Here is a 24,151-nt window from a genome sequence, read left to right on the forward strand (position 1 = left end):
TTTCTTGGGCGTCACAAAACAGTCGGTCGAGCCTCTTGTGGTCGGGGGGTCAAGCAAGACGGGGGGTCTGCACGGGTTTGAAGCGCAGCTGAGCCTGGTGCGAGTCAACATCAGCCCACTGGGAAAGTACACGCTGCAGCGCTGGTGCTCGGAAGTTCCACTCAGGGGTGTTGACTGTTAAGCCTCAAAGCCAATGAGCAGCAAACACACTTGGTGTTGCGAAGATATCGATACCTTTTAAGTTCGTCTGTAATTTTTACAGTCATCTAGGCTTTAAAAAAAAAAAAAAAAAAAAAAAAAAAATCATGCCCACCTACTCGATGACTGCTGATCGGCCTCTAGAAACGTCCTCCTACTTGGATGTTTCAGACATTTGAGATGCTTATGAGTAATTCAGACAGTTACCGTCCGCTGACATTTCAAAAAGTACATTTCACGTTAAAACGCTTAAATTTAAATGCGGTAAATAAGAGTTCAGCAGAAACTGGATGTCTCCCTCTAGCGGCTCTCCTAAAAAAAAAAAAGAGAAATATACAGTTTCGGGTGAGATATTTCCGCTGATAAAACATTACAGGTGATTATCATGGAAAACGAGGCAACGTGTTGAACATATATATTTTTTTATTCATATATATAATAAATTTCTATGTACAATTTATTCTTCTTTTTGAAAAGAAACAAAATTAAGGAGAAAGCTTTGATTGCAAACAGTGTTTCATACTAAAGGGAGGGAGAGACAAAATGGAAAAGTGCTCATAAAACTAGTGTGTGTGTGTGTGCGTGTGTGCGTGTGTTATTTCCCTCTTGTATTGATAGTCTAGGTAAATACAACAGGGGGTTGCCATTGTTTTGTAAGGATATCAGAGTTTGAAGGCCAGGATTCCCCTTGAAGTCACTTGAAGTTGTAAAATGAGAAGTGCCCGCTGATAATCATCACAGGCTGCTTCTGAATATCCACCACACGACGTGAGGCTTTGGCTTTTTATCGCACCGACTTTCATCTAAGCTCACTTTCGCTATGAAGGAGCCGATGATGACGCCCTCTCATGTCAGCCCTGTGAGTTTGCGTCCCCTGCTGCGGCGGATGTCCACTGTTTGCAATCCTGTTTGTCAGCTGACCTACTTATTTATAAGTGTCATGAGTGTCAGGGTTTAGTCACCGACAGGAATAATGATACATTCGACAAAGCACAGCGAGGACAGTGGAAACTGGCCACTGATTCACAAAGGGTGATGTCTGATTGTCTGTCAGTCAGCCGGAGTAGACAAAGTATGACACCATTAATGCAACATGATCACATAAATAACATCACGAAAATCATCCAGTGTACGGATTCTTCCTTTAGAGCATTGGCAAGAGGTAACCCCTCCCCCCAATAAGGGTAATACTTTAAACAAAATGTATTAATAAAATTTCTTTTCTTTAAAGCAGTTGAGACAGACATGCAATATGCAGCCTAGTTAAACTACAGGCTGGCTACAGGGCCTCCCTTATGAAACTGAAGAAATCCACTGTTTGCAAACTGATCAAGGTGAATGTTTAGTAGTTGGCAGGTAAGAGCTTAAATAAGCTGGTGGCTGTGCCACAGCATAAATGAAATAGGGCCAGAGGTTTGGTGTAATGAGCTATTTTTTTCAGTATGCACAGATATGGGTCAGGAGACCCAGTCCAAGTTGTAGGCCCAGAAAAAAGTTCCTAAGTGCGGGCTGTAGGTGTCTGTCTGGGTCTGGGGGATTGAGATCCAGGCCCAGCCAGCTTAAAGGTTTTGCAGAACAGAATTTATTCTACGTAAAGTACACACTCCCGAGAGAGTGTCTGCGCGGCAGCTTTAAAGAATCACCACACTGAATACCACTCACGTTTCACAAACTGTACACGTCACGTCAATACAAAAGAGGGTTTTCAGCCACAAGGACCCGTGTTTGTATGTGTGAGAGGACTCCCTCCTGTTGTGCTCTTGCTGCCTGTTGTCCTTTGGATGGACATCAGAGGGATAGACAGATAGCAGGGGGTTGGGTAGAGGGCCAGTCAGTGTCTACATTCTGAACTTAGAGACGGTTAGAGGCAAAAGAGAGAAGGGGGTGTGTGGGTTCAGGGAGAACTGTTTTGTGCTCGATGAGTTTTAAAGGCACTGTCCTGTCACATGATGTCAACAAAGAACTCGCAGGGGTTGCCCATAGCGTGCTGGAAGGACTGGCGACTGGCGGTGAGCTCTGGAGGAACGGCTGCTAACTCTCTCCCGGGAGGGGCTCCAGGGGGTGTGCTGCTGCTGACTGAGGTCTTGGGGGCCAGACGGGCTAGACAATAAGGAGGAGGTAAGCCTGGGGGGCCGTAGGAGGAGGCATGGCTTCGCTCGCTCTGGGCACAGGAGCCTGGCCCTGGCTGGGTGAAGGGGGCGTGGCTGTAGGTGAAGGAGGGGTGGCTGTTCTGTGAGAGAGAGTGGCTCCTGTGTGACTGACTGTGACTGGATCGGGCGTGACTATGACTGGAAACAGCGTGGCTGTGATGGCTCATTTGGCTGGCGGACCGATCACCGCGCCTCCCTCCACGGATGCCGGGCTCTGATTCGCTGCATGTTGACTTCTGACCCTTCTCCTGTGGGGAGGAGCGTCTACCTTTGCCCGCGCTGGGGTTGGATCCACTGCTTCGGCTTCCTGTTGAGAGGACGAAAAAAAAAAACACACCAACATTTTAGCTCAGCCTTCTACAGGATGAGCGCACTTCAGACTAAATACACAGTCAGCAGCTCTGACTCATCAGCTTCAGCTGATTAAGAACCAGATTATTTTGCTACTGATTCACTTGAAGGCAGAAGGTCACACATTAAACAAAATATACAGCAAGAGCTTAATGAAGCCTTGATGAACTGCTACAGTCAACATCCATCAGACAGCATGTTATTAGACATTATTATATATGTTATATAACAAACTGTGTAATTAACCCAATTATATACATTATATAGACGTTAATGAACTTTGTTTAAGGTGTGACCGGTTATTTTCTTATGCAATCTAGCAAGAGTCAAGGGCAAACATGATTATCTCAAAGGTTTCTTCCCCAACTTGCACCTGCAGCAACTAATCCCAGGGGCTTCATCTGATGCTCATACAAACACTGAAACATTCACAGATTAGAAATAGAAACACGATACACCTGCATCAGAGAGACACTGCTACACAGCACTTTGGATGATACAGAATAGTACCACAGATTTCTTTATGGGTGTTAGCACATTCATAGTCCCACTTTCGTTTTAAAAGTAGGTTAGTGTAACGTCTCTGGCGGCGTCATACTGATAGAGGTGTATCACACTGTTGCAAAATCAAGCATTCCACACCTCCCCTTCCGCAATGAGCCCGACAGTACTGGGTAAAGTGGTGCATGATCGCCCCCTGTCAGTGGGAATGATAGCACAAGCCTTGGAGTGGAGTGATCATCCTGCATCATGCACCTCCCAGCACAGTACAAACACATGCCCAGAGGTGCAGAGAGGGAGAATGGACTGTCAGGAGAGTCACACACAGGATTCAAACGGACGAAGGAAGACGCATGGGGACGGGCGGAGGAAAAAAAAAAACAAAAGAAAAACCTTAAAGCTACAGTATGATAGGTGGAGAATGTTGAGCACAGGAGAAAGCAAGAGAGAGAGAGAGAGGGATAGAATAAGAATCGAGAGGATCAATGGTGAGACAGAGCAAAAAGAAAGAGAGCAGCAGAGGAGGAGAGGGGGGGTTAGCAGGCTTACCGGTTCCCCCAGTGTCCTGGGACTACCTCCTCCTTCAGTCTACCGTTGCCCAGCAGAAACAGAGGGAACAACAGAATTACACACACCTCCCAGCCCAGCCCTTCTGATGTACCCTTCCACATGTGGCCAATAAGCTCATGATTCATATTGCAGCCACTGGTCCTGTTCTTGTCATCCAACTAAAAAAAAATCTTGCCCCTCAAAAATGCACACATGCACACATTCAAACAAGCAGGAGACCACATCATTACCCACAAACACTTGTTTGGAAGTGCCACAAGAAAAAAAACTACAACTTTAATTCATAAGAAAGACATCTCTGTCATCTCTGTCCCTCCAAAGGATGCAGACAAACCAACTGAAAGAATGACAACCAGCTGAAAGTGAGACACGATGTTGATAATGATGTCTGGATGAGTCACTCAAAACAATGAGAATTAGACAGATGGTAACATGAAACTTACCATCATCTGTCTGGACTGCCTGGTTTCGAATGTGTACTACTTGCCACACACTAATGCAAAAAACCCCCCTGTTCTCCACTCTTCCTCGATGCAGATTTAAAAAACCATGCAGCAGCCACACAAAGCACTATCACGTTTTGATTCAAGATGGAAACAAAAGATCATTCGAGGACTGATGGCGAGGGATGGACTCGGCATTGATCATTTCAAGCTGGCGATTTGTAATCACATGATTGATCAGAATTTTTTTTTTTTTTTTTTTGAGTACACACCCAGTACTGCAGAGCTGTCCGCTGCGTGACTCAAGATGCTCATGATTGACCTTGACAATACAGGACGTGTTTTAGAATACACACATTTCAATAATAATAATAAAAAAAATGCAATCCAATGTCAACTTCCTGCCCAGAGAGCCAGAAATGCTAACATTAGCATGAGTCAGACATTTGTCAATACTGACGTCATATGTCAGGAGTACTTAGGTTAGGGATAATCTCATGTTGCATGTTGAGTCAAATCATCACATTAATTAATGAAAGGCTGATGAAAAAATTAAAGATCCATCTTGCCCCTCCTTCTCATCACTCACCCTCGCTGTGCTGGCTGCCTGCGCTCCCGCTGTGGAAACTGTGGCATGGGTCTGAGTATCCTGGCGGGAAGCTGGGGGGTGCGGAGGGAAAGGGAGGGTAGGGGAATGGCTGCCCGCCCAGGGGCCAGGGGTTGCTGGTGGGAGGGAGCGGTGCCAAAGTGTCCTGCTCAGAGCCTCCGCCACTGGATCCCTCGTTTAAATTGAGCGATGCCATGTCTTATTGGAGAGAAAACAGAACCAGAGAGGGAAGGATTTAGCACAATCCTCCTATTCACAGGCACATAGACATGCATTATTGACACACTGAGAGAGGTGGCTGTACTTTGGCAGAGGTCCCCGAAGGTATAGTAGCACTGTTCGGAGAAGGTGATCTTGTTGACGGTGTGTCTCAGGTAGCCATGTTTCAGCAGACTGCTCGCATACTTCCTCGCATCCCGTCGGTCCTTGAATCCTTCCACTCTGGAGTAAAGCCAGTCCACCACGTCAGCACCTGACACAGCAACAAACACACACACACACACACACACACACACACACACACACACAGACATGTAGGCTCCTGCTCTAATGAGTTGAACAGATGCTAAAAATACTCGCGAGATGCACAACAGCCACAGTGACCACTCAGTGGCTACAAGTGAGACAAGCAGCACAATGTTGCAAGAACTTTGGATAAAGTTAGTGGAGTTAATGTCAAAACTATGCAGGGTAGTTTTCAGCCCTCGGATTTAGATTTTGTGGTTTAACAAAAAACAAAAAAACAACTGAACTTTGCTTAAAAGAGTTGAAATTAAATTGGAAAAGTGAAAGATTCAAGCTAATGCTTCTTAATGTACTTAGAAATAATGAAGAGCTGGTATGTGGTGACAGATTTAATCATTTTCAGAATTTCACAAAGTTTAAAATTTCACATTTATATTCTATGCTCTTTGGGAATTGCAAATATGGTTAATTTCTTTCTCCTTATTGTTCTTCTTTTTTGGGTTATGCATCACTGTTCATACACAGCACCAAGCTTCAGTGCAACATGCAAACAATGCAGACATCATTTACAGTAAACTCTGAGTGACCACACAGCTCAGCTTTTCTCACCAATGACAGCATTGGCGATGGTGATCTTCAACCACATCCTGTCTCGGATCTCAAGGCCAGAGTCAGGCAACTGCATCACCTTGACGATGGTTGCCATGTCAGTTTTACTTGCAGATAGAGGCAAGTCATCAAATTCTGGGAGACAGAAGAAGAGTTTTAAAAAAACATTGACAAGCAGACCTTTTGAACTGTTTAAAAGTTGTAAGTTTATCATAGTTACTACAAAAAGCATGTTTCCTAGTGTGTGATAGAGGCGGCGGTTGGTCGCTTTTACCGTAGTGTGGGTAAGGTCCTGTCAGGGCGGTGGTGTGTGAAATCCAGGCTGCAGGGTCGATCGGTCTCACGGGTTCAGCTGAAAAATGACACAGTTTAACCATCTTCCAGTTCAGCCTTTGTGACATGGTGTCAGTTACACTGCTCCAAATGTAATAAAAATAATTCTGACCTGGTGAAATATGTATTTTTAGTGTTTGTCTTACCACGAGGGATGGTGAAGTAGCTTCGGGGAGACGGGTCCCAACATTTGGCAACAGTAAGACTAATAGGCCTGGAGAGGAATATAGAAAACAAATATGGTTCAGCCAAATAACAACAGACAGGAGAGAACAGATCATTGTCTACTGCACATTATCTACCTGACCACATTACTCTGTACCTCACAGCTGTCAGATGAGTCAAACTGCTGACTGATATCTATCAGTTCTTCTGAAATCACTTTCCAAAGGTCACCTCTAGTTGACATCATAAGATAATCTGCATATTGATACTATAGAGTGTTAGTGTGCACTGCACTTTATGCACTGTTAAAGCTTGCTGTAAACTGGTGTAGCAGGAGAGCAGGGCAGGAAAGTATCTGAGTGCAAGGTCACTCGGGCTTGCTTTACAAAAAAATCACAAAGAGTTTGGCATCAATGGATAAACTGTGGGGATATGCTTGTGTTTTACAGTCATGACTTTTCCTCAATAGTCTTTCCTTTAATTCTTTAAATCCTTTGAATACCCAAACAGCAGCCTGTCTGATTCAGTTTAAAATTACACCTCACGGAGAGTAGGTTGGGATCTCAATCTGATCTGCAGCTGAGAGGTAAATAATCACGAGTAGGTTTAACAGTCTTACCCAGTTTTGGAAACAATCTCTCTGAGAATCCTCACAGCGTCATCATTGCTCATGTTCTCAAAGTTTACGTCATTCACCTGGGTGACAGACAACAAACTATATAATTAACCCAATATATCAAATGACATAACTTAATGATCCGTTGTGTTTATTTTGCAGCTCTGCAGAAGATTCAAATGTGTTTCAACCCCTCGTAGTGTGCACACATTCATCTCTGCAGTGCTCAGATGGCTGCAGATCTAAGCTACTTTCTATGAGATACACCGTTGAAATTGTGAGTGTTGCTGTGGTTAACAAGTTGTAATCGACCATCGTGTGTTTAATAGTGGGTGGAGCCATAGAGCTCTGGCGCGCTGAGATCAAAAGAGAGCCGATAACAGGAAGGAAAAGGAGAGGTTACAACTTTTACTAAACAGCCTAGTAACGGAACTGGTTTTTAACAGGCCACAAAACCTCAGATAGAAACACAGCGATGTCCTCATGTGTAATGTTCAGCTTTCACACTGTAAAACAGCGGCAGCAGAGGTGTGTGCGTACATCAAAATATAAAGATACTTTGTAAAAGTGGGAACAACTGCTCGTGTACCTGCAGGAGCATGTCTCCGGGTTCTATTCTGCCGTCAGCAGCCACAGCTCCTCCCTTCATGATTGAGCCGATGTAGATGCCGCCATCTCCCCGGTCATTACTCTGACCAACAATACTGATGCCCAAGAAGTTGTACTTCTCTGTCAGGGGGAAAGCAGGCAATGACTAAGAACACAGCATCATGTGTAACAAACATTAAAGTAGTCATGCATATATATACTCTGATATAAACATTATAGTAATGGAAGAGTCAGGTTTACCCATGTTGAGTGTGACGGTGATGATGTTGAGGCTCATTGTGGAGTCTGTGATACTGCTGAAGGACGAAGACTGGAAAAGCAGGAGGAGGGGGATACAATAAGTAAAGCATAGCGTAGTCGAGGTGGCACAAAGTCTATATCAATCAGCTCGCTCATCTGTTCCTCTCACTCAATGTCAATTTCAATTTCAGCGGGTGGCTGTGATGTGTCTTGGAGGTGCTCACCCGGTCTATCTTGGCCACTTTGTGCCTCCGCCGGCGGCGCTTGTGTCTGCGCATCAGCTGTGAGGAAGAGCTCTGTTCGGTGGAACTGCTGAGCCTGAAACACAGAAGGAGACGAGAGAAGAAAGAGGAGACAAAGATATTAGGATTAAAGCTGAGAGTTGGCAGGGTGTGTAAAAAAGTTCATTAAAGCTTACACGGTAAAATGGCCAGACTTGTTAACCACTATATTTTTTACAGAGCAATTGTCTGTGTAGGTGGAGGTAGACAAAATAAAATAAAATATCTGCAGCATTTTGCAGTAATTCAGTGTCTACAATTAGCTTTATTTTTTTATTTTTACTGCAGAGATTTTGTTAGAGTTGCAGAAACAAACAAAAGCTACTGATTTAAGAGTGTGGATGTGCATGTGTCGTCGTATGTTACCTGCTGGCGTCCTCGTCTTCTTCACTGTCCACAAATGAGCTGGACTCCAGCTCGCTGCTCATCACTGAGGCGCTGTCGTAACCCATGGCTGAGTCCCTTGCAGTGCGCTCTGATTTCGAGTGACCGTTGATGCGAGGGACTGGAGAGAGAAAGAGCAGAGCAGCGTTGAGTCAGGTGATGGGAGGTCACGTTGCTTATTGCGAGGTCAGATCAGAATGGGAGAGAGCAACGAGGCGCTGGGAGGGTGTATGGGAGATTTTGTCATCAATGAAAACATGAAGTGAAAAGCAGAAGGGGGATTTCAATCAGACCATACAGTGGATTAAGAGTAGGTGAAATGACATAAATCATCAACAGTTCCTCCTCTAAAAAAGTAGAAATAATCATAGAAAAATTATTTCAGCTGAGATGAATGTCCAACACAGTGCCTCACTGTACACAGTTCACTTCCTGGCAGTGAGATAAGACAAAGCTGTGTCCCAAGTGGCAATATTCCCAGCAGAGTACGACTACCCTGTCCGTCTCCATACGTACATCTCCAGTGAGGTGGTGCTGTCTCAGGGTAACAGCGGATTGGCTGGAAAGGTCTCATAAGGCGAAGAGGGCGTGGCAGCCAGCGGATTCGCAGAAAGCGAGCAAAACATTCCAGCAATGTGGTAGTTCCCATTTCTAGCTCCGCCCAGACGCTGCTCTTATGAAAGCTGAGCTACAGCACATAAGCTCTCAGTCAGCAGCGGGACATGACATCCACCGAGAGGATTCACTCAAACATATTTCCTCCCACGCTCAGACGACTGCCGCACGAGACCAAACAAAAAAACACAAGTGTGCAGGTTCACCAAGTCAGACTGAAATCTGCGTCTTTGTTGGTCTGCTCCGTCTGTGTTAGTCGTTCCCACAAAACCAGCCTGAGCCCCAGACGGTCTCTGCCCACCGGCTGGCTGCTGACAGGCCTCACAGCTTATCTACAATAGAGGCAGTGACAAAAATAGGAAATAAGTATAAAAATACTCTACGAGGAGCAGAGAGTACGAAAACAAGAAGTGAGAGAGTGCAAAGTCACTTTTTTTTTGGACACAATTTATTTGTGACCTTTTCAAAGGTTGTGACATTTCAAAGGAAATAAATAAAGACACAATGAGCTCATCAGATGAAAGTCAATGAAACAATTCAAATGTATAATTTCTCAACATTAAATAAACAACGTCACCCAGCCACAGCTCACATCAAATAAACAAAACTGTCTCCTCACTGCAAAACAAGAGCCCTCCTATTTTCAACAGTCACCTTTGAATGACAGAAAAAATGAGCTGCATGAAACTAACCACAAGAAGAAATCACTTGCATCATATAACATATTCAAACATCAGATTCCATCAACGGACAAAAGACAACAAATCCCTCTCACCACGGACGACAGCGCGCTCTCATCCGATGCACGGAGAAACTGAGCCGAGAGTCGGGAGAAAGTATTGCCTGCTCCCTCCCTCCCACAGCTCGCAACTATAGAATGACTGGTAATCTGCCTCTGACCAATCAGCTGATGGCGTTCTCCAAAACAGAGAGAGATAATGTGGGATTTGAGATGATGCGCTGTCCCGTCCTGTCCTCTCTGAGCTTTGCCTCAGGTGAAAACACCATCAGGTTATTACTGAAAGCCCGAATCCTGTCAGCAGCGTCGCTTCACAGAAACTGATTTTAAGACACTTTTCATAACCGAGGACAATTTACAGAAGATTCACCGGCCGTTGTGCTGTTTCTTGTTAATACTTTAACACAAGCATAAGTGCTCTGGCTTAGCCATGCCTTCTCTGACCTCAACCTTAAAATCCCTCCAGCACTGAGCAGCATTATGCTTATTGCAGTGGCAATGCTTTTTTTTTTTTTTTTCTTTTTGAGGTATTATATGTTTTCTGCTACAGTGTAATAACTGAACACTAGAGTCTTGTCTTACAACAGGTTAAGATGTGCAACACCTTGTGGCTTCGAAACAGATCATATCCCATGACTCCATGCTGCCCTCAGGGGGCCTACACCTGTTCACCCTCCTAAAATTTTCAACTGCTCCATTATTCATCCATTCATCCTCAAACGCTGCAGCGCAGGCAGAAAATAACAAGAGATGCGTTTACCAGGCCTGAGCACTTTAACACAGCATTCACACACAGACAGACTCACTTGGAGCGTGTGTATAAGGTGACAGGGGAATTCCTGCTGCTGTCTGTGCTGCAGGCAGCAAGGTAAAGAGGCGGGGCCACTGGCTCCTACTTCATATGTCTCTACATCCAGGCCATGTGATTGTGACAGCAAACACTGAGCCAAATTGAATTACATTTCAATAGGTCTTGCTGGATTTATGAGCCACGAAACTGCTGGTAGACCACAAGGGACACACCCAGCTCCCCCGATGGTTTCATTTTAATTAGAGCTAACAAACTAGCTGGCGAGGAGATGCGAGGTGAGGAAATAGAGTAAGAGAGACTGCACGTGGGTGTAAGAGAAAGAGAGAGAGAGAGAGAGAGGGAGAGAGAGAGAGAGAGGAGTACATGAGGTGATGCTTAAGTAATTCTATCTTTTCTGACAGCTGTGTAATAGCATCTTATTTGTGTTGAGGTGAGAACACATGAGGAGGATGGCAGACGGATGCAAAGTTATTAGACTTGAGGTATTTCCGTATCACCCACAAAACAGCAGATGTGCAGTTGGCAGTTAGCAGCGGCGGCTCTGATGTGGCGAGCACCAAAAACATCAGTCAAAATAAAAGCACTGCACTGTCCCAAGAGTGTGATCATGATGAAATCAGTGGACACGATCATGCTGCTATTCTGCTAGAATAAAAGTTAAATCTGTTTTCCAACACACAAGATAGTTTCAGCTCTTCCTACAAACCCCAACCTGATGCTGCGCTCTGTGATACTAATTGCGCCACATAAATTAATGAGTATTTGTTTAATGAGCCTGGAGCACAGGATACAAAGAGCCAGGCTTGCTGAGAAGAGAGGATGAGGGGAGGAGAGACAGAGTGAGAAAGACAACCGGCTTTGCCGTGAGTACAAACATCAGCAGGCTGCGAGCATCAGAGGCTGCGTCTTTATTACTTCCTGCCATAAAACCAACTCATTTTGTCAAAATTCTCTATGTGGCAGGGACAGGAATACAACGAAGCGGATATCTCAAAATACTGCAGGTTTGATTATCCTGATAGCGACACACACCTTTTCCTGCAGCACCAGTATATCCTGTTCTCTGCTGTGGACAGTGCAGACATGCAACGTTGCCTGTCAGGCTCTCATATTCATAAACAGAGCCTGTGCAGCCGTTCTTCTGCGGGATCAGGGAGGAAGCAGTCCTCCTCCAACCAAAGTGATTTTAATAGAAACTGCTTCAGTCAAATGCCAAAATAAAAAGCACATGTGTTTGCACTTGATAACGGTTCTCAGGGGCTTTTAAAACCAAGAGCCTGACAATTTCTTCTCCAGGTAGACTGCGACCGGCAGGATTTATATCTCAACAATTGCTGGAACAGAATCTCCTCTGATATTTCACAAAACACTAGTGTCCTCTGACAGGGTATAATCCTTCTACAAGATTGGAGTGTGACTACCGAGTGGAAAACAGCCTCTGACCATAAACCTGAGCCACACTCAGGAAACAGAAGAGACAATTATTGGGCAAGACGGTGGATTCCATAATCACACAGTGAACTTATTCACTTCTTGCTTTCTTTTCCTCTTCTCAGAATTTGGATTTCTGTGCATTTCTTGGCCTGACACAGCTAAAGTTCACCACACACCATGTGATCCCCGAGGGCCTTTTCTTCATACGTGTCTATTATCTGTCCACCTTTTTTTTTTTTTTTTTTAGGGGGTGAGTGACGTGTGCAGAGTAGGAAAGTTCGAGGCACTGAAATGCAATAACTTGCAAATGACAAGATAATTGCATTTTAAGGATCCATCTGTTCCTTGCCGATAATACTCACGCTCAGTCTCTCTCGCTCTCCTCCGTGCTCGCTCCCTCTCTCGCTCTCTGCGGTGGCTCAGGAGAGACTCTGTGCCCGTCTCGGTGTCCAGGCCATCTCGACTGCTCACCGCGTTGGCGCTGCAACACACACACGACGGAAAAGTTAAGTCAGATTCATACTGATGTACAAAACACACACACACACACACACACACTGTCTCTCTCACAGAAAGTCTTTCAAATTCATTCTCTAACCAGCCTGTGACCAACACAATCCCCGGCTACAATACACTTCTGTCTGTTATAATATCAGTTCAGCTGCCATTCAGCCTCAGGGGAATATGGAACTCATATTATAACTCTGTTTCAAATTCAATCCCTCTGGCCAAAATAGCAGTTTCATTGTTCTGCGGTATGTGATGTGTTTTTCACTAAGTGTCATTAATGACCAGATACCCTGAGAGGGAGCCATTCTGGACAATACTTGCATTAATGAGACCTATTGAAAGCCCAGATGGTGCCTGGAGCGCGACTGGGAGAGAGACAGACGGGAGAATGACAGATCGCATAAAAAAAAGCGAGAAGTGGTAGATCAGGTGTGGGCTGAGCAATAAGCCTGTCTGTCTACTTGGGGTCTGGGAGGAGTCTGGGGGTTCTGGAGGGGCTGGAGGGCAGATTGTTATTCTGTCAGAGGGCTGGAGACGCTGTGGCCTCGGGCACCAAGGTTAAGGGACTTACACCGCCACCAGGCACCTAGGAAACCTGAAGCTGGTGAGAAATCTACCCAACGCTGTCAGTCTGTCACACACATTTGGACATGTGTGCAACATGTACTTCACACCTGCATAAATAATTGCACTTGCGTTCATGCATTCACGCACGCTCTTGTTCAAATCTCAAATTACAGCGCTCATATATAAACAGTGTCACAGTGTATAAACAGAGCAGGAGAGGAATAAAACACAAACATCATCCTGCAGTGATTAAAAAACACGCACCTCGGCGGCAACGTGTGGATGTTCGATGCAAATTAGAAAACCACAAACGACAGACAGGACGCTGCGTCTGCTGTGTTCACTCAGCAGGATAAAGCGCTCAATGAGGCATGCTCACACGCTTCTGTTACGGGGTACTAATGGGTGCACCTGGGCCAGGCTTCACCAGCACAGGTCAGTGCATGTATGCAAATATAAGTGACGACGCATAGTTTGGATGCATTTCTATTGGTAGCGATCGGAAAGCAGCGTGATGATTGATGTGGTGGCGACTGCATCTCTGTCAGCCTGTCAGTGGCTGCTGACCAGCCGGGCGGCAGGTCTGCTGATCCAGGGGGAGATTATCCAAGGCGCTAGGCTGCAGCTGTGAACAAATGCCACCCCCTTTCAACCCCCACACCCAACCAACCCCCCCAATCGCCACCCCCTCCCTCTTGGGAAATGGAGATGGGTGTTTTTAATGTCCCTTAATCCGGATTACCAGGCAGAAGCACATCAGTTGTGTCCATTCTCAGCCCAAAACACCTATTCTGTGTGCTCATCAAATAGAGCCATTCATGCTGACAAACACATGAAATGCATGAATAAAGCACAAAGAGAAAATGAAGTGGTAATAATATTCTAGCTATTTACAGAGAGCGCTAGAAGGTGGAAGACTGGATTCATTTCAGAAGGAGAGGAGGTTCGCTATAGGGAATTCACCACACTGCTTCTCTCAGAGAAAGGCCTGCCTGTCTGACTCCGTGAGGGAAACAGAGAGGGAGAGTGAGGGAGGGGTCGGTGGGGGAAATGACGTGGGGGTAAAGGGGGCTGGCACACTTTCGTTTCACTCCACAAGGTGGCGGTAATCCTAGTGAAAGCTGGCTGGGAACAATAAAATCATCAGGACAGCTGACAGCCAAACAGCAGGGAGCAGCCCATAGAGGGCAAAAGCGAGCTGAGATGTCAAACACTGGATAAAGAGATACACTGAGACATGACAGATTGCTTGTTCTCAATATAGAGCCTCAGCCATATTGCTGTAGCGCTGCAAAGGCAGCAACCCTCGCCCCCACTGCCCCCTAGCCCTGCCAGCTATATTTAGCGTGGGACTTCTCCTCAGCAAGTGCAGTGATATTCTCTAATCTGCCAGTCTGAAGTCAAACTCGGGGCTCAGGTAACCAGGCTATGGAGAAAATCTCTTGCTTTTAGGCACCAATGTCTTTTTGAACCACATATGATTTTATTAACCAAGTATGGATGAATGCTCTGAGTGCCTGAACACAATTGCCCTCACTGAGTGCCAGGATTTGCCTGAAGATGTTTATGCTGTGAAAGGCTATTTCAAGAATCAGCAGCACTGGCGGCGTACGCATCATGTTTACATAGATGAGCGGACTAATGCCAAACTCCACGGTTGAGTGGACGGGAGGGAACATACACACAAGTGGGAAAACCGCTCACACTCCTGCACACTCCCACTCTCAAGCTTGAGGACATGCCACATTTACACACGGGCGTAGAGACCACCTACACCTTCCATACGAGCCTGATGATGATGAACCTCCCTGATGAGCAATCCACATTCTGATTAGCACATATGGCGCGCTGCGAAATAAAAAGGTCACGCAGTGCACAGGATTGTGTGCTTGAGTACATCTGCCGACTTGCATGCATGCGTGTGCAATTGTGCATATATGACAAGCGGTAATCAGCCTACTCACTGGAAGGAGGGGGGCCTTGAGTCTCCGATGCCCCCTGTTCTCTCAAGAGGAGGGGGCAGTTCTGGATGGCTCTCTGTGCACTGAGATCCTCCATCAGAATGGGCGCTCTCCGCCAGGACCAACTGGGAGAGAGAAGTTGGGGGAGAGGGAAAGATTCATTATGGATCAGATATATTCAGCTCTGAGTGAAACACCAACAATAATAAATATTTAGTTGGATGATATAGGTCCCATGGTGTGGAGGGGGAAGATCAAAAACAACCTCAACAGACTCTGTGACACTCAAAGATAAACACACAGAGTGATTTTGGCACCCCCGAGACAGTATGCATGAGGAAAGACTATGAAATGAGACGCTGAAAAGAAGCATGCAGACGAGTGGTGGCGCCGAATAAACAACTTGAGAAACACAGCGAACGACAAAGAAACTTAAAAGACCACACTGCTTTTACTCAGTTGAGTGTCAGCACAAAGGATGATGTACAATGACCCATAGATACAGCTACCCCCCTTTCATCTGAGCCAGAATAATGAAAGTTAAAGCAGGCAGCCGTGGAAAGAGTAACAACTGTATGGGCTGTGATTATTCTAATGCAAGCCTGGGGACTCGCAGGTGTCACTGCGGTGTCAGTAGATTCTTAAATGAACCCTGCTGGCTACTTTTTCAAAGACTAAAAGCATTTCTGCAGTTTCCATCAGCCTCTGTGTCTGGTTTTCTGTCTCAAACACACCAGGGATGAACACACTTCCCTCTGGTTTATGGAAAACTGCTTTATATAAAAACTGGAGCTTCTTTCTGTTTTTAACGGTGTTATTTAAAGAAAAATACCCATGCACGTTTAAGGATCTGAGTTCCTCTCTCTGATGCTGATTCCTGATCTGATACCAGTGTCCCCCGTTTCTCAAATTTAAATTCTCTACAACTCAAAGTGTGGAGGTCACTGGATTATTTTATGGAAGGTAACATGTATCAGGTGATCTCTGTGGACTGCTCGATGGGATGTTTTGGAGTCTCCCTACATGCTTCACATAGTGTGCTAGGGTACATTAAGGCTGGGCCAAGGGTACCATATGATTTGTTAATCTCCAGTCTTTGAATTTAAGTTTTCGAATAAAGTTTCACCACATGAAAAGGGAAACAATTTTTCTGTTAGCTGCCATTTTTATATGCGAGGGAGAAAATGGGAGAAAAAAAGAGCACATATTTAAATCACCATATCAAAAGCCATGTTCGTAAATATGCTGTTATTCTGTGCTCTCTACTTAGTCACAGCTCACGCTTGCATAACTTTCAAGCCGTCAGATGTCTGATCAAGCAATGTACAAATCTGTCATTGCAGATGGATCCAATGTAAAGTAATACCACAATTTCATCAACAAGGACCTTAGATTAATTAAAGGAGCCTAAATACACACAAGCATGGAACAGTATATTTCTGCTAATTTCATCACAGGTTGCCTGTATGAGACTATCAAACAATGTTATACAGTGGGGACTTCATGTGCAAAATTGAAATTCATCAACATCTTTGTGAATTACCTAGAGTGTAAGTGTGGTCCCATGAAAAAATCTCTTTATTAAAAAGGGTTTAAAGCAATTTTTGAACCAGTGGTGTAGTGCATAGAGTAATCCTGCTAAAACAAATGTGACACATAAAGACATACATACATACATACATTTGGGCTATCTGGTTATTGAGCAGCAGTGCAACATAGGGATGGGCTTCAAGCCCTGTTGTTAGATGGTATCGACAATGCTTAAGTGATAATGAACAAGACAGTCCCTCACAGCTTTATAGCCACCACAGTGAGGCTGATTCTGACCTGTGACCTCCCTGTGGAGAAGGCCAATACAAAATAATGTATTTCTTCACAGAGATCAATTGAGCATAATGTTAATTTATTAGATTTTTGACAAAAAGCCATAGTGCAGATTAAATGAGCAGCCTGTCAAAACTAATCATCAATATTTACAGTAAAGCCAGAGCTGCTGTCCCCTATGATAGAGCAATGATTGAGATGTAAATGCTCCTCTGACGTGGCAGACTGATTTGATTTGACATACTTTATTATCCCTGTAAGGAAACTCGGTCTCACGGCACTGTTTATCTTCTGTAATTACAAAGCACTATAAATCTCCAGAAGTCAATAGAGTAACCTCCGTCAGGTAGGTTACACTAGCTGGTATGATTTCAATTAGTGGCCAAACTCAGCCACCCCTGAATGTATTTTGTAACAGTTGCTATGTTTAATATCAAATGGAAGCACTCACACCTATACAATGCAGCTGAACAAGGTGAAGAGTGTTTAAAAAGCTCTGTGGAGGCGTTACATTTACATGTGCTCCACATATCTTTGGTTAGAGCTTGAAGCTGCACAGCCAGGCAAGCAGCCAGGAGAGAGGGGCAGCACGGGTGCACCATCCATCTCACTTACCCAGGACACTACTCTCCCGTTGAAGCAGGGCAGCTTGGCGTTGTCATCGGAAATCTCTTCTTTGACAACCCTGGGGAACAAGGCAGACAGATGCAGTCAGGCTAAGCGACCGGGAGAAGGACACACAATCAGCTCACCAACACGACAACACAGGACAGCCTGGAGACACTTCCCATCACTGCATAGCCGACACATACTGAGGGACATTCACACTTTCTAAGTCACATTTTCCACATGGCTTTCAACCAGCTCGCTTGTACGGGGGAGCTCAATGAGCTGCAGCGATGTCTCTATCAGTGATTTATAGACATCTTGGCTGTCTGTCCAGTTACACTAAGCACAATAATGTGATAAGGGCTGGCTGCTCAAAGCTGTAAGGATAGAGCCATAAAACAGTTATAAATGGATCTAATAGTACACAACTGCACACGTGTTTCACAATGATCCACTGTAGATAGATAGATAGATAGATAGATAGATAGATAGATAGATAGATAGACGTGCCATGTGTGAGTGTCGTGTGTGGGTAGTAAAAGCCTCGTGGCTGCGACAACGGGGCGTCACGGCACAGGAGCGTGTATTAATAGAGTGATCTAGTGTGTGAGCCTCCCTCAGTGTGTTCGTCTTTGGCTGTAAATTCCCTACAAAAATACCTCCCAGTTACCCTTTGACCTGCTGGGACACAGTTCAGCAGCAAGCAGTCACCACACCTGCTTCGGCTCGTGTCACACAGATCAAGCCCGAAGCTAGCTGAGGGGCAGGAGATGAACACCTCACACACTGAGGCATTCATGGGGCTAAAACATCTAGATATATTTGTCAGATTCCATTATAACACCCTGTACATCTTTATAGTATGTTGTTTTTTTGGGTTTTTTTGCAAAGGATTTTCTCAGAAATGGCATAAGCGAGTGTTTGTGAAACTCAGAGGAGCTCTCGTATTAGCGCCTTGGCTTTGAACACAGCACATGAAAAGGGAGAGGCACGATTTGAGAGCAGCAGGAAAGCCTAAGAAGATTTTATGCAGGGGTGTCTCTGACAGCGACTACAGCTTTCTTTTTCCACCTCTTGTTTGCCAGAACTTCCCTGCCACTGAAATGATTAGCCAAGCTAGTTGTGTTTTCGTGTGTGCGCCGCTGCTGTGGGAGCTGTATTGCTGGGAGTGGTGGACGGAGATAACGTAGCCTTGTGGCTGGAACTGACGACCACAGAGTCTGCTGTGGCCTGTTCCACCTCAGGGAGGAAAAGGGAGGGAGGCGAGGGCTGACTCTGCTGGCTGCTTGTTAGGTAGGAAGTGTTTGCATCCTCTCTCCCAAGCTGCACGGCCAGCTGTAAGGTGACTTGTGAGGATGTGGGAGTGGTCTGTGCGAGTGAAATATCAGCAACGCTTCTTCTTGGACAGGAATGAGGCTGGCTGTTCCTCTCACACAGCTCACCAATGTTGACTGTATTTTCACAATTTCTGAAATAACTGGCGTGCAAAATAAATCTCTTAAACATATCTCTGTCTGTCCCAGGAGCTGAAACCAAAGCAACCAAGAAACAAATCCAATGATAACAGATGACGTCTTTAACATGCGGTGAAATACCCATGGCCTGCCTTCATCTGATATCAGGAGCGTGTTAGTGTTCGTTCCACTCCTGAACTCTTACCAAACACGCACACACACACACAAAAACAAAAACAAAAAACTAACCCCCCCCCTCCCCAAAAAAACCCATAAGCCCTGTCTAAAGAAGCATGTGTCTGGTGTGGGCTGCTGTCACAGATCTGACTTCTTAGAGCTGACAGCTTAAATAGGTCTTAACAGATTTCACAGGATAATGACACAAGATTTACCCTGGTGATCGCTGAATATTCCACTGCTGGGGATATTTGTGTAGCTGGGGAAGATTAGTCCTGTTTGTTTATGCTGTGAGAGACAGAGGAGGGCAGGGTAGTTACAGCCTACACCAGAAACCAGGGGCAGGAGAAGCCAGCTAACACCGGGCCAGCGCTCCAAGGACTTTGGTGGGCTGATGTTAATGATACTATAAACAGGGAAGTAAAATATTTGTAGTCGATTATGATGGTGAAAAGATAGACTTCAATATGACAAAGACTCAGGAAACAGCCAGATTCAACTCTGTATGTCGAAAACACTTTATGATAGCATTTAATAGTGTAACCCTGTGGTTTTCACAGCACCACACCAACATAGTTCAGATGTTTTAGTTGTTTTCCATCCATAATGTCACTATGAGACGAATGTTATATTGTCACTACCACAGTAAGAGCATCTTTGTTAATGCTATGACACCCAAGTGCAGTATAACCTTCAAATCAGTCACAGTCCTCAAACGGCAAAAACAAGTGAGGTGAGGCAGGAGAGCATTTGTGCAAAAAGCTGCAGATTTTTGTCCTCTGACTACAGGGGCTCAGCATCACTTCCTCAGCAGAAGAAAGATCCCCCCACCAGCCCCCTATTTTCTGAGGCACAAACAAGACTGTTTCTTTCAGACCTTCAGCTTGGCTGCTTCCTCAGCTCCAGAGTGCCTCTGTGACTTGCATTATAGTGAGGTCTCAAACCCACTCACCACCAGTGGCAATGACAAAACGCCATATCATCACCTTGAAGTCTCCGGGAAAAAAAAAGAAAGTCAAGTGGGTTCCTTCAAAAGAACCCAGCCTCAATTAGCCTCCTCTCTTATGAATATTGATGAATGAATATGACTAGGAAAAAAAAACAAGTGAGGTATGAAATGTGCACAAAGAAACAGTCATCGTTTAATTTGCTCTGCTCTGTTGTGTGAGCGAAAATGCCACAGCCCACGGTTGCACTGATTCCAAACAGAAGTGAAACGCCATGTTACTGCAGTGAGCTCGGGCGTTTGTGGGGCAAACCGTTTATCAAATTTGTGCGGCCATTGCTTAAAGAGCTGATATGGCCGGCACAAATGTAGCTCAGCAATCCCATAAGAAAATGGCTGGTTTTTCCTGCACAGCAGGGGGTCTACTACAGAGGACCTTGCACTGACTGCTCATTTACATTTCAAACACTGTCTATAACTGCAAGGGATTTGATGTTTTCCCTCTCTGCTTAGCACTCTTATTCCTCCCTAGCTAATTCTCCAGCAGCCATACTGTCTGTGTGTATGCAGTACAGCCAGCATGGCTATCACAAAGCGCCGCTATCCTCTGTGCCTTTGACTGGCTTTTGCTTCCATACCGTGCCAGTACCATACGGCACTCACAGAGCCCAGATATTCAACCTTAACTCAAAGGCAGAAACACCCAAGAAGATGCCTTTATAAAGTGCCTATAACAGCCCTGTGCGGACAGTCGTTTGACAATGTCCAATTCACAAGTGAATTCAAAGCGCTTTGTTGATGCACATGCAGGAGCCAGTCGGCCTACTGTAGCGGTGTGTTCAGCAACATGGAGCCACGTCTCCATGTGGTGAGAGCAAACATGCTTTGTTTGTTTCCATAATCTGCTTGTCGATCACCTGAGGCCCAGCGAGCAGCCCGGCCTGCAGTGCGAGAGAGGCAGGAAGCCGAGGCTGGGGACAAAAGCGGCGCACCGAGCCTATGCCTGCCACCAGGAAGAGCCAGCTTCCCTCACAAGGTCAGGCTGCAGTGGAAATGTATGACGTTCGGCTCCATAGACACTGCCTGCCTCTGTATTTCCTCCAATCGTGATTGCGATTACAGTGCTAGATACTAATGTGTGTGGGCCCATGTATGACTGTTCAGATTGGAATGAGAAACAGGCACTGACACAAATATGTCATTCTCAGCAGAGGCCTGACACAAGTAGATCTCGCTGACCAGGAGAGCTGAAGAACTCTGTGGACCTGGGGTTACTCCTGAAAATCAGGATGGGATTACAAAGAGAGAAAGAGGAAAAAAAATAGAGGAAGAGGGAGGAAATAGTTCTATTATTCATAATGTCCAGCATCCTGTGGATAGTGGAGGTGGTTTCTAAGACTTTCTGGGGTAGAATCCAGCATGAAAAATAATATTTTTACTTTAAGTTCACATTTCAATCTTATTTAAAAACCTTGTTGTGCATAATTACAACTAGTTCTGGAAGCTACAACTTCATCAGTAGTAAAATTATGCCTTCTGACCCCAATAAATTACAATATGTGCTTTACATGACTGCATAGCAAGTGGACTGTGAGATGTGATGAGATGTCAAACCACCACTCTCCAGCCTGTATTATTTAACCTACATTTACAATAATTCTTTTTTAAAACCATCAATGCCAGTGCTATTGTATCATCACAGCATATAACAGATGAATTGTTAGAAAACCTTGAGAAACGAGGTTATGAAGATGTAGTGCTGTTTGACAGATCCCCTCCTCTGGGACAATTACTGCAGATGCAAACACTGATTATATGACTGCACATCTAGTCACAATCACTTGCCAACGTTTGCTGTATTCCTTTGGGATTTTAACATCTATAAAGGAAAAAAACAACTTCCCAGGTTATAAGCAGATAAAAATAAAATCATCATTTTTTTGATATAGTCGTTTCTCATGATAAATCACATGCCTACGATAATCAGGCAAAGGGAAACCAAAAACAAAACAAGATGAAACCTGAGAACCTGAACATGTGGACTCTTTGTCAACATTGCCCTGACATTTATATTCCACCTGGTTAGTGTACTGACATTGTTATGGCTTAATACACTGTCTCTGAGGAGCAGGGGTCTGGCTCTGTGTAATACATGCAGGGCTGCGTCATTAGGGCTCTGGACAGATCTGGTATCACTTCAAACACTCATGTGTCTCCTCCACTGCGCACAGGGTAGCCTGTAATAATGAGCAGGTGCCAGGAGCATGGACACAGACATGGCACTATAGTCCACACACATGTAACAGGGCTGCAGCCAAGCATCGTTTGATGTTGCCTATTACGGCCTGTAATAAGCTGTCTCCATACACACTGCAATAATAAATAGCCAGTGAACCAGACGAACGGGCTAATTATAATCACCGACGGTGGCCACTTACCCGAAATCCTGGTCCATCGATTTGAAGAAGAATTTGTAGCTATTGACCGGTCGATTGTTGAGGACATTTTTAAAATCCGCTAAGGTGACTTTCTCTGGAGAAACGGACAGTTTGACCAGATAAGGAGTCTCCTCCTCGTCTATATGGTATATTATTTTAGTCTCCGCCATGAGAGTAAAGGGAGGACAATCATTGACACAGGAAAGGAACAAGGGTTGGCAGCGCAATAAACGGGCCTGCTATGTTACCAGTTACCCGTAGAATAACATCACAGCATTCCCTAATACAGAAACCTGTACAAGCCGCGGTGGGAAATAAAGCTCCGAGACAAACACAGCGAAAATCCAGACATAATCGCGTTATGAGTGCCTGTGTTCCTGCTCCAGTGTGAGTCGGTACGGTGGCTCTCTCGGCACTAAAACAGGAAGGGACAGTCCACATCCTTGCGATATGGAGTTGGGAATATTGCTATTGCTATTTTTCACAGGCTAATTGGTGAGACAGTGCTGTCATCTAGCGGCGCGTCTGGGCTGTGCGCAGGCCCACATGCCCAGCTTACACAACACACTCGCACTGGAGGCTTCACTGTACTGTACAGACATAACACAGAACAAAGAGGAAGTGGACTGGCTGTATGAAGCCTGGCTGCTGCCTTCCCCTTAGGATTATTACTCTGATAACAATTATCACCGCCGCGGAATATCAGTATGTCAAGAGGTTGCACTTCAACTCAACATCAATTCAGTTCAATCCAGTTGAATATAGACTATTGAAAAAAAATATTCCAGTGAAAAAAACATGTTGTCTGAAATGTATTTTGGATATCAGGACAAATGTCTGATCAGCTGTTTTTAACCCATAGACTATCCCCGTAATATCCCCCATAAAAATTCCCTAAAATAAAATAATGTAAAAAAAAAAAAAATAATAATAATAATAATAATAATAATGAAATAATAAATGAAATGAAAAAAATAATGTAAAAATATTTCGAATAAATAAATTAATGAATAAAAAAAAACCAGAAAAAAAGCTGAGGCTGCACTAACTGATGAATGAACTGATGATTATATAGCCTAATGGGTTTTCCGCTGTTAAAGGGCTTATTAAATACTAGACATGTCTATATATAATTATCAGTGAGGTTAATAATAATTAGAGATTTGTCAGTTAGAGAATAATCAATCATTGAATTGTGAGTGCTTCATTATTACTGGATGTGATTGATCAGCCCAGGCAGGCTAGATAATCAATAGGTGGTGGTCATGTCCTAATTACAATGTGTACTGCATTAACAAAACATACTGTATGAAATACACTTTTATACACAATTAACCATTTCACTGTTTCTCTGCCTCACCGGTTGCTGTTGTTTTAGTACAATGGTTAATTACTTACCTCAGATCTTTCTCCTTTATATGATTATTTGTACATTTTAAGTTCATATCATAGTTCCCCAATTAACCACACACCAAATGTGTGGGCTAATGTCTGCAGGGCCCCCTCTAACAACTGGAACGAATAGTGATTCATGAGTCTGTGAC

At 44.6% G+C, this 24,151-nt stretch overlaps 1 protein-coding gene across 1 annotated transcript; it reads right to left on the reverse strand.

Moving 5' to 3' along the window:
- Positions 1-603: 603 nt before the first annotated feature.
- LOC139620929 (segment polarity protein dishevelled homolog DVL-1-like) lies at positions 604-23,024 on the reverse strand. The gene is made up of 15 exons (XM_071476978.1): positions 22,608-23,024; positions 17,599-17,668; positions 15,163-15,284; positions 12,484-12,602; positions 8,505-8,643; positions 8,082-8,175; positions 7,858-7,927; positions 7,598-7,737; positions 7,012-7,088; positions 6,374-6,441; positions 6,169-6,246; positions 5,895-6,029; positions 5,125-5,292; positions 4,803-5,018; positions 604-2,655 (listed from the first exon to the last, which is right to left on the reverse strand). Exons 1-15 carry the CDS (start codon positions 22,775-22,777, stop codon positions 2,141-2,143), a joined length of 2,181 nt encoding a protein of 726 aa, XP_071333079.1. The 5' UTR covers positions 22,778-23,024; the 3' UTR covers positions 604-2,140.
- Between the last annotated feature and the right edge of the window lie 1,127 nt (positions 23,025-24,151).

Source organism: Trachinotus anak, unplaced genomic scaffold (assembly GCF_046630095.1).
Source record: "Trachinotus anak isolate AG129_WGS33_773 ecotype Australia unplaced genomic scaffold, CSIRO_AGI_Tana_v1 ptg000004l, whole genome shotgun sequence".
NCBI lineage: Eukaryota > Metazoa > Chordata > Actinopteri > Carangiformes > Carangidae > Trachinotus > Trachinotus anak.

Bases quoted from the DNA above. Each gene is read 5' to 3' on its own strand.
- LOC139620929 (XM_071476978.1), bottom strand. From the start codon at position 22,777: ATGGCGGAGACTAAAATAATATACCATATAGACGAGGAGGAGACTCCT. The intron at 17,669-22,607 runs GTAAGTGGCCAC...CTTGTTCCCCAG, and splicing joins TCGATGGACCAGGATTTCGG to GGTTGTCAAAGAAGAGATTT. The intron at 15,285-17,598 runs GTAAGTGAGATG...TCTCTCTCCCAG, and splicing joins ACGGGAGAGTAGTGTCCTGG to TTGGTCCTGGCGGAGAGCGC.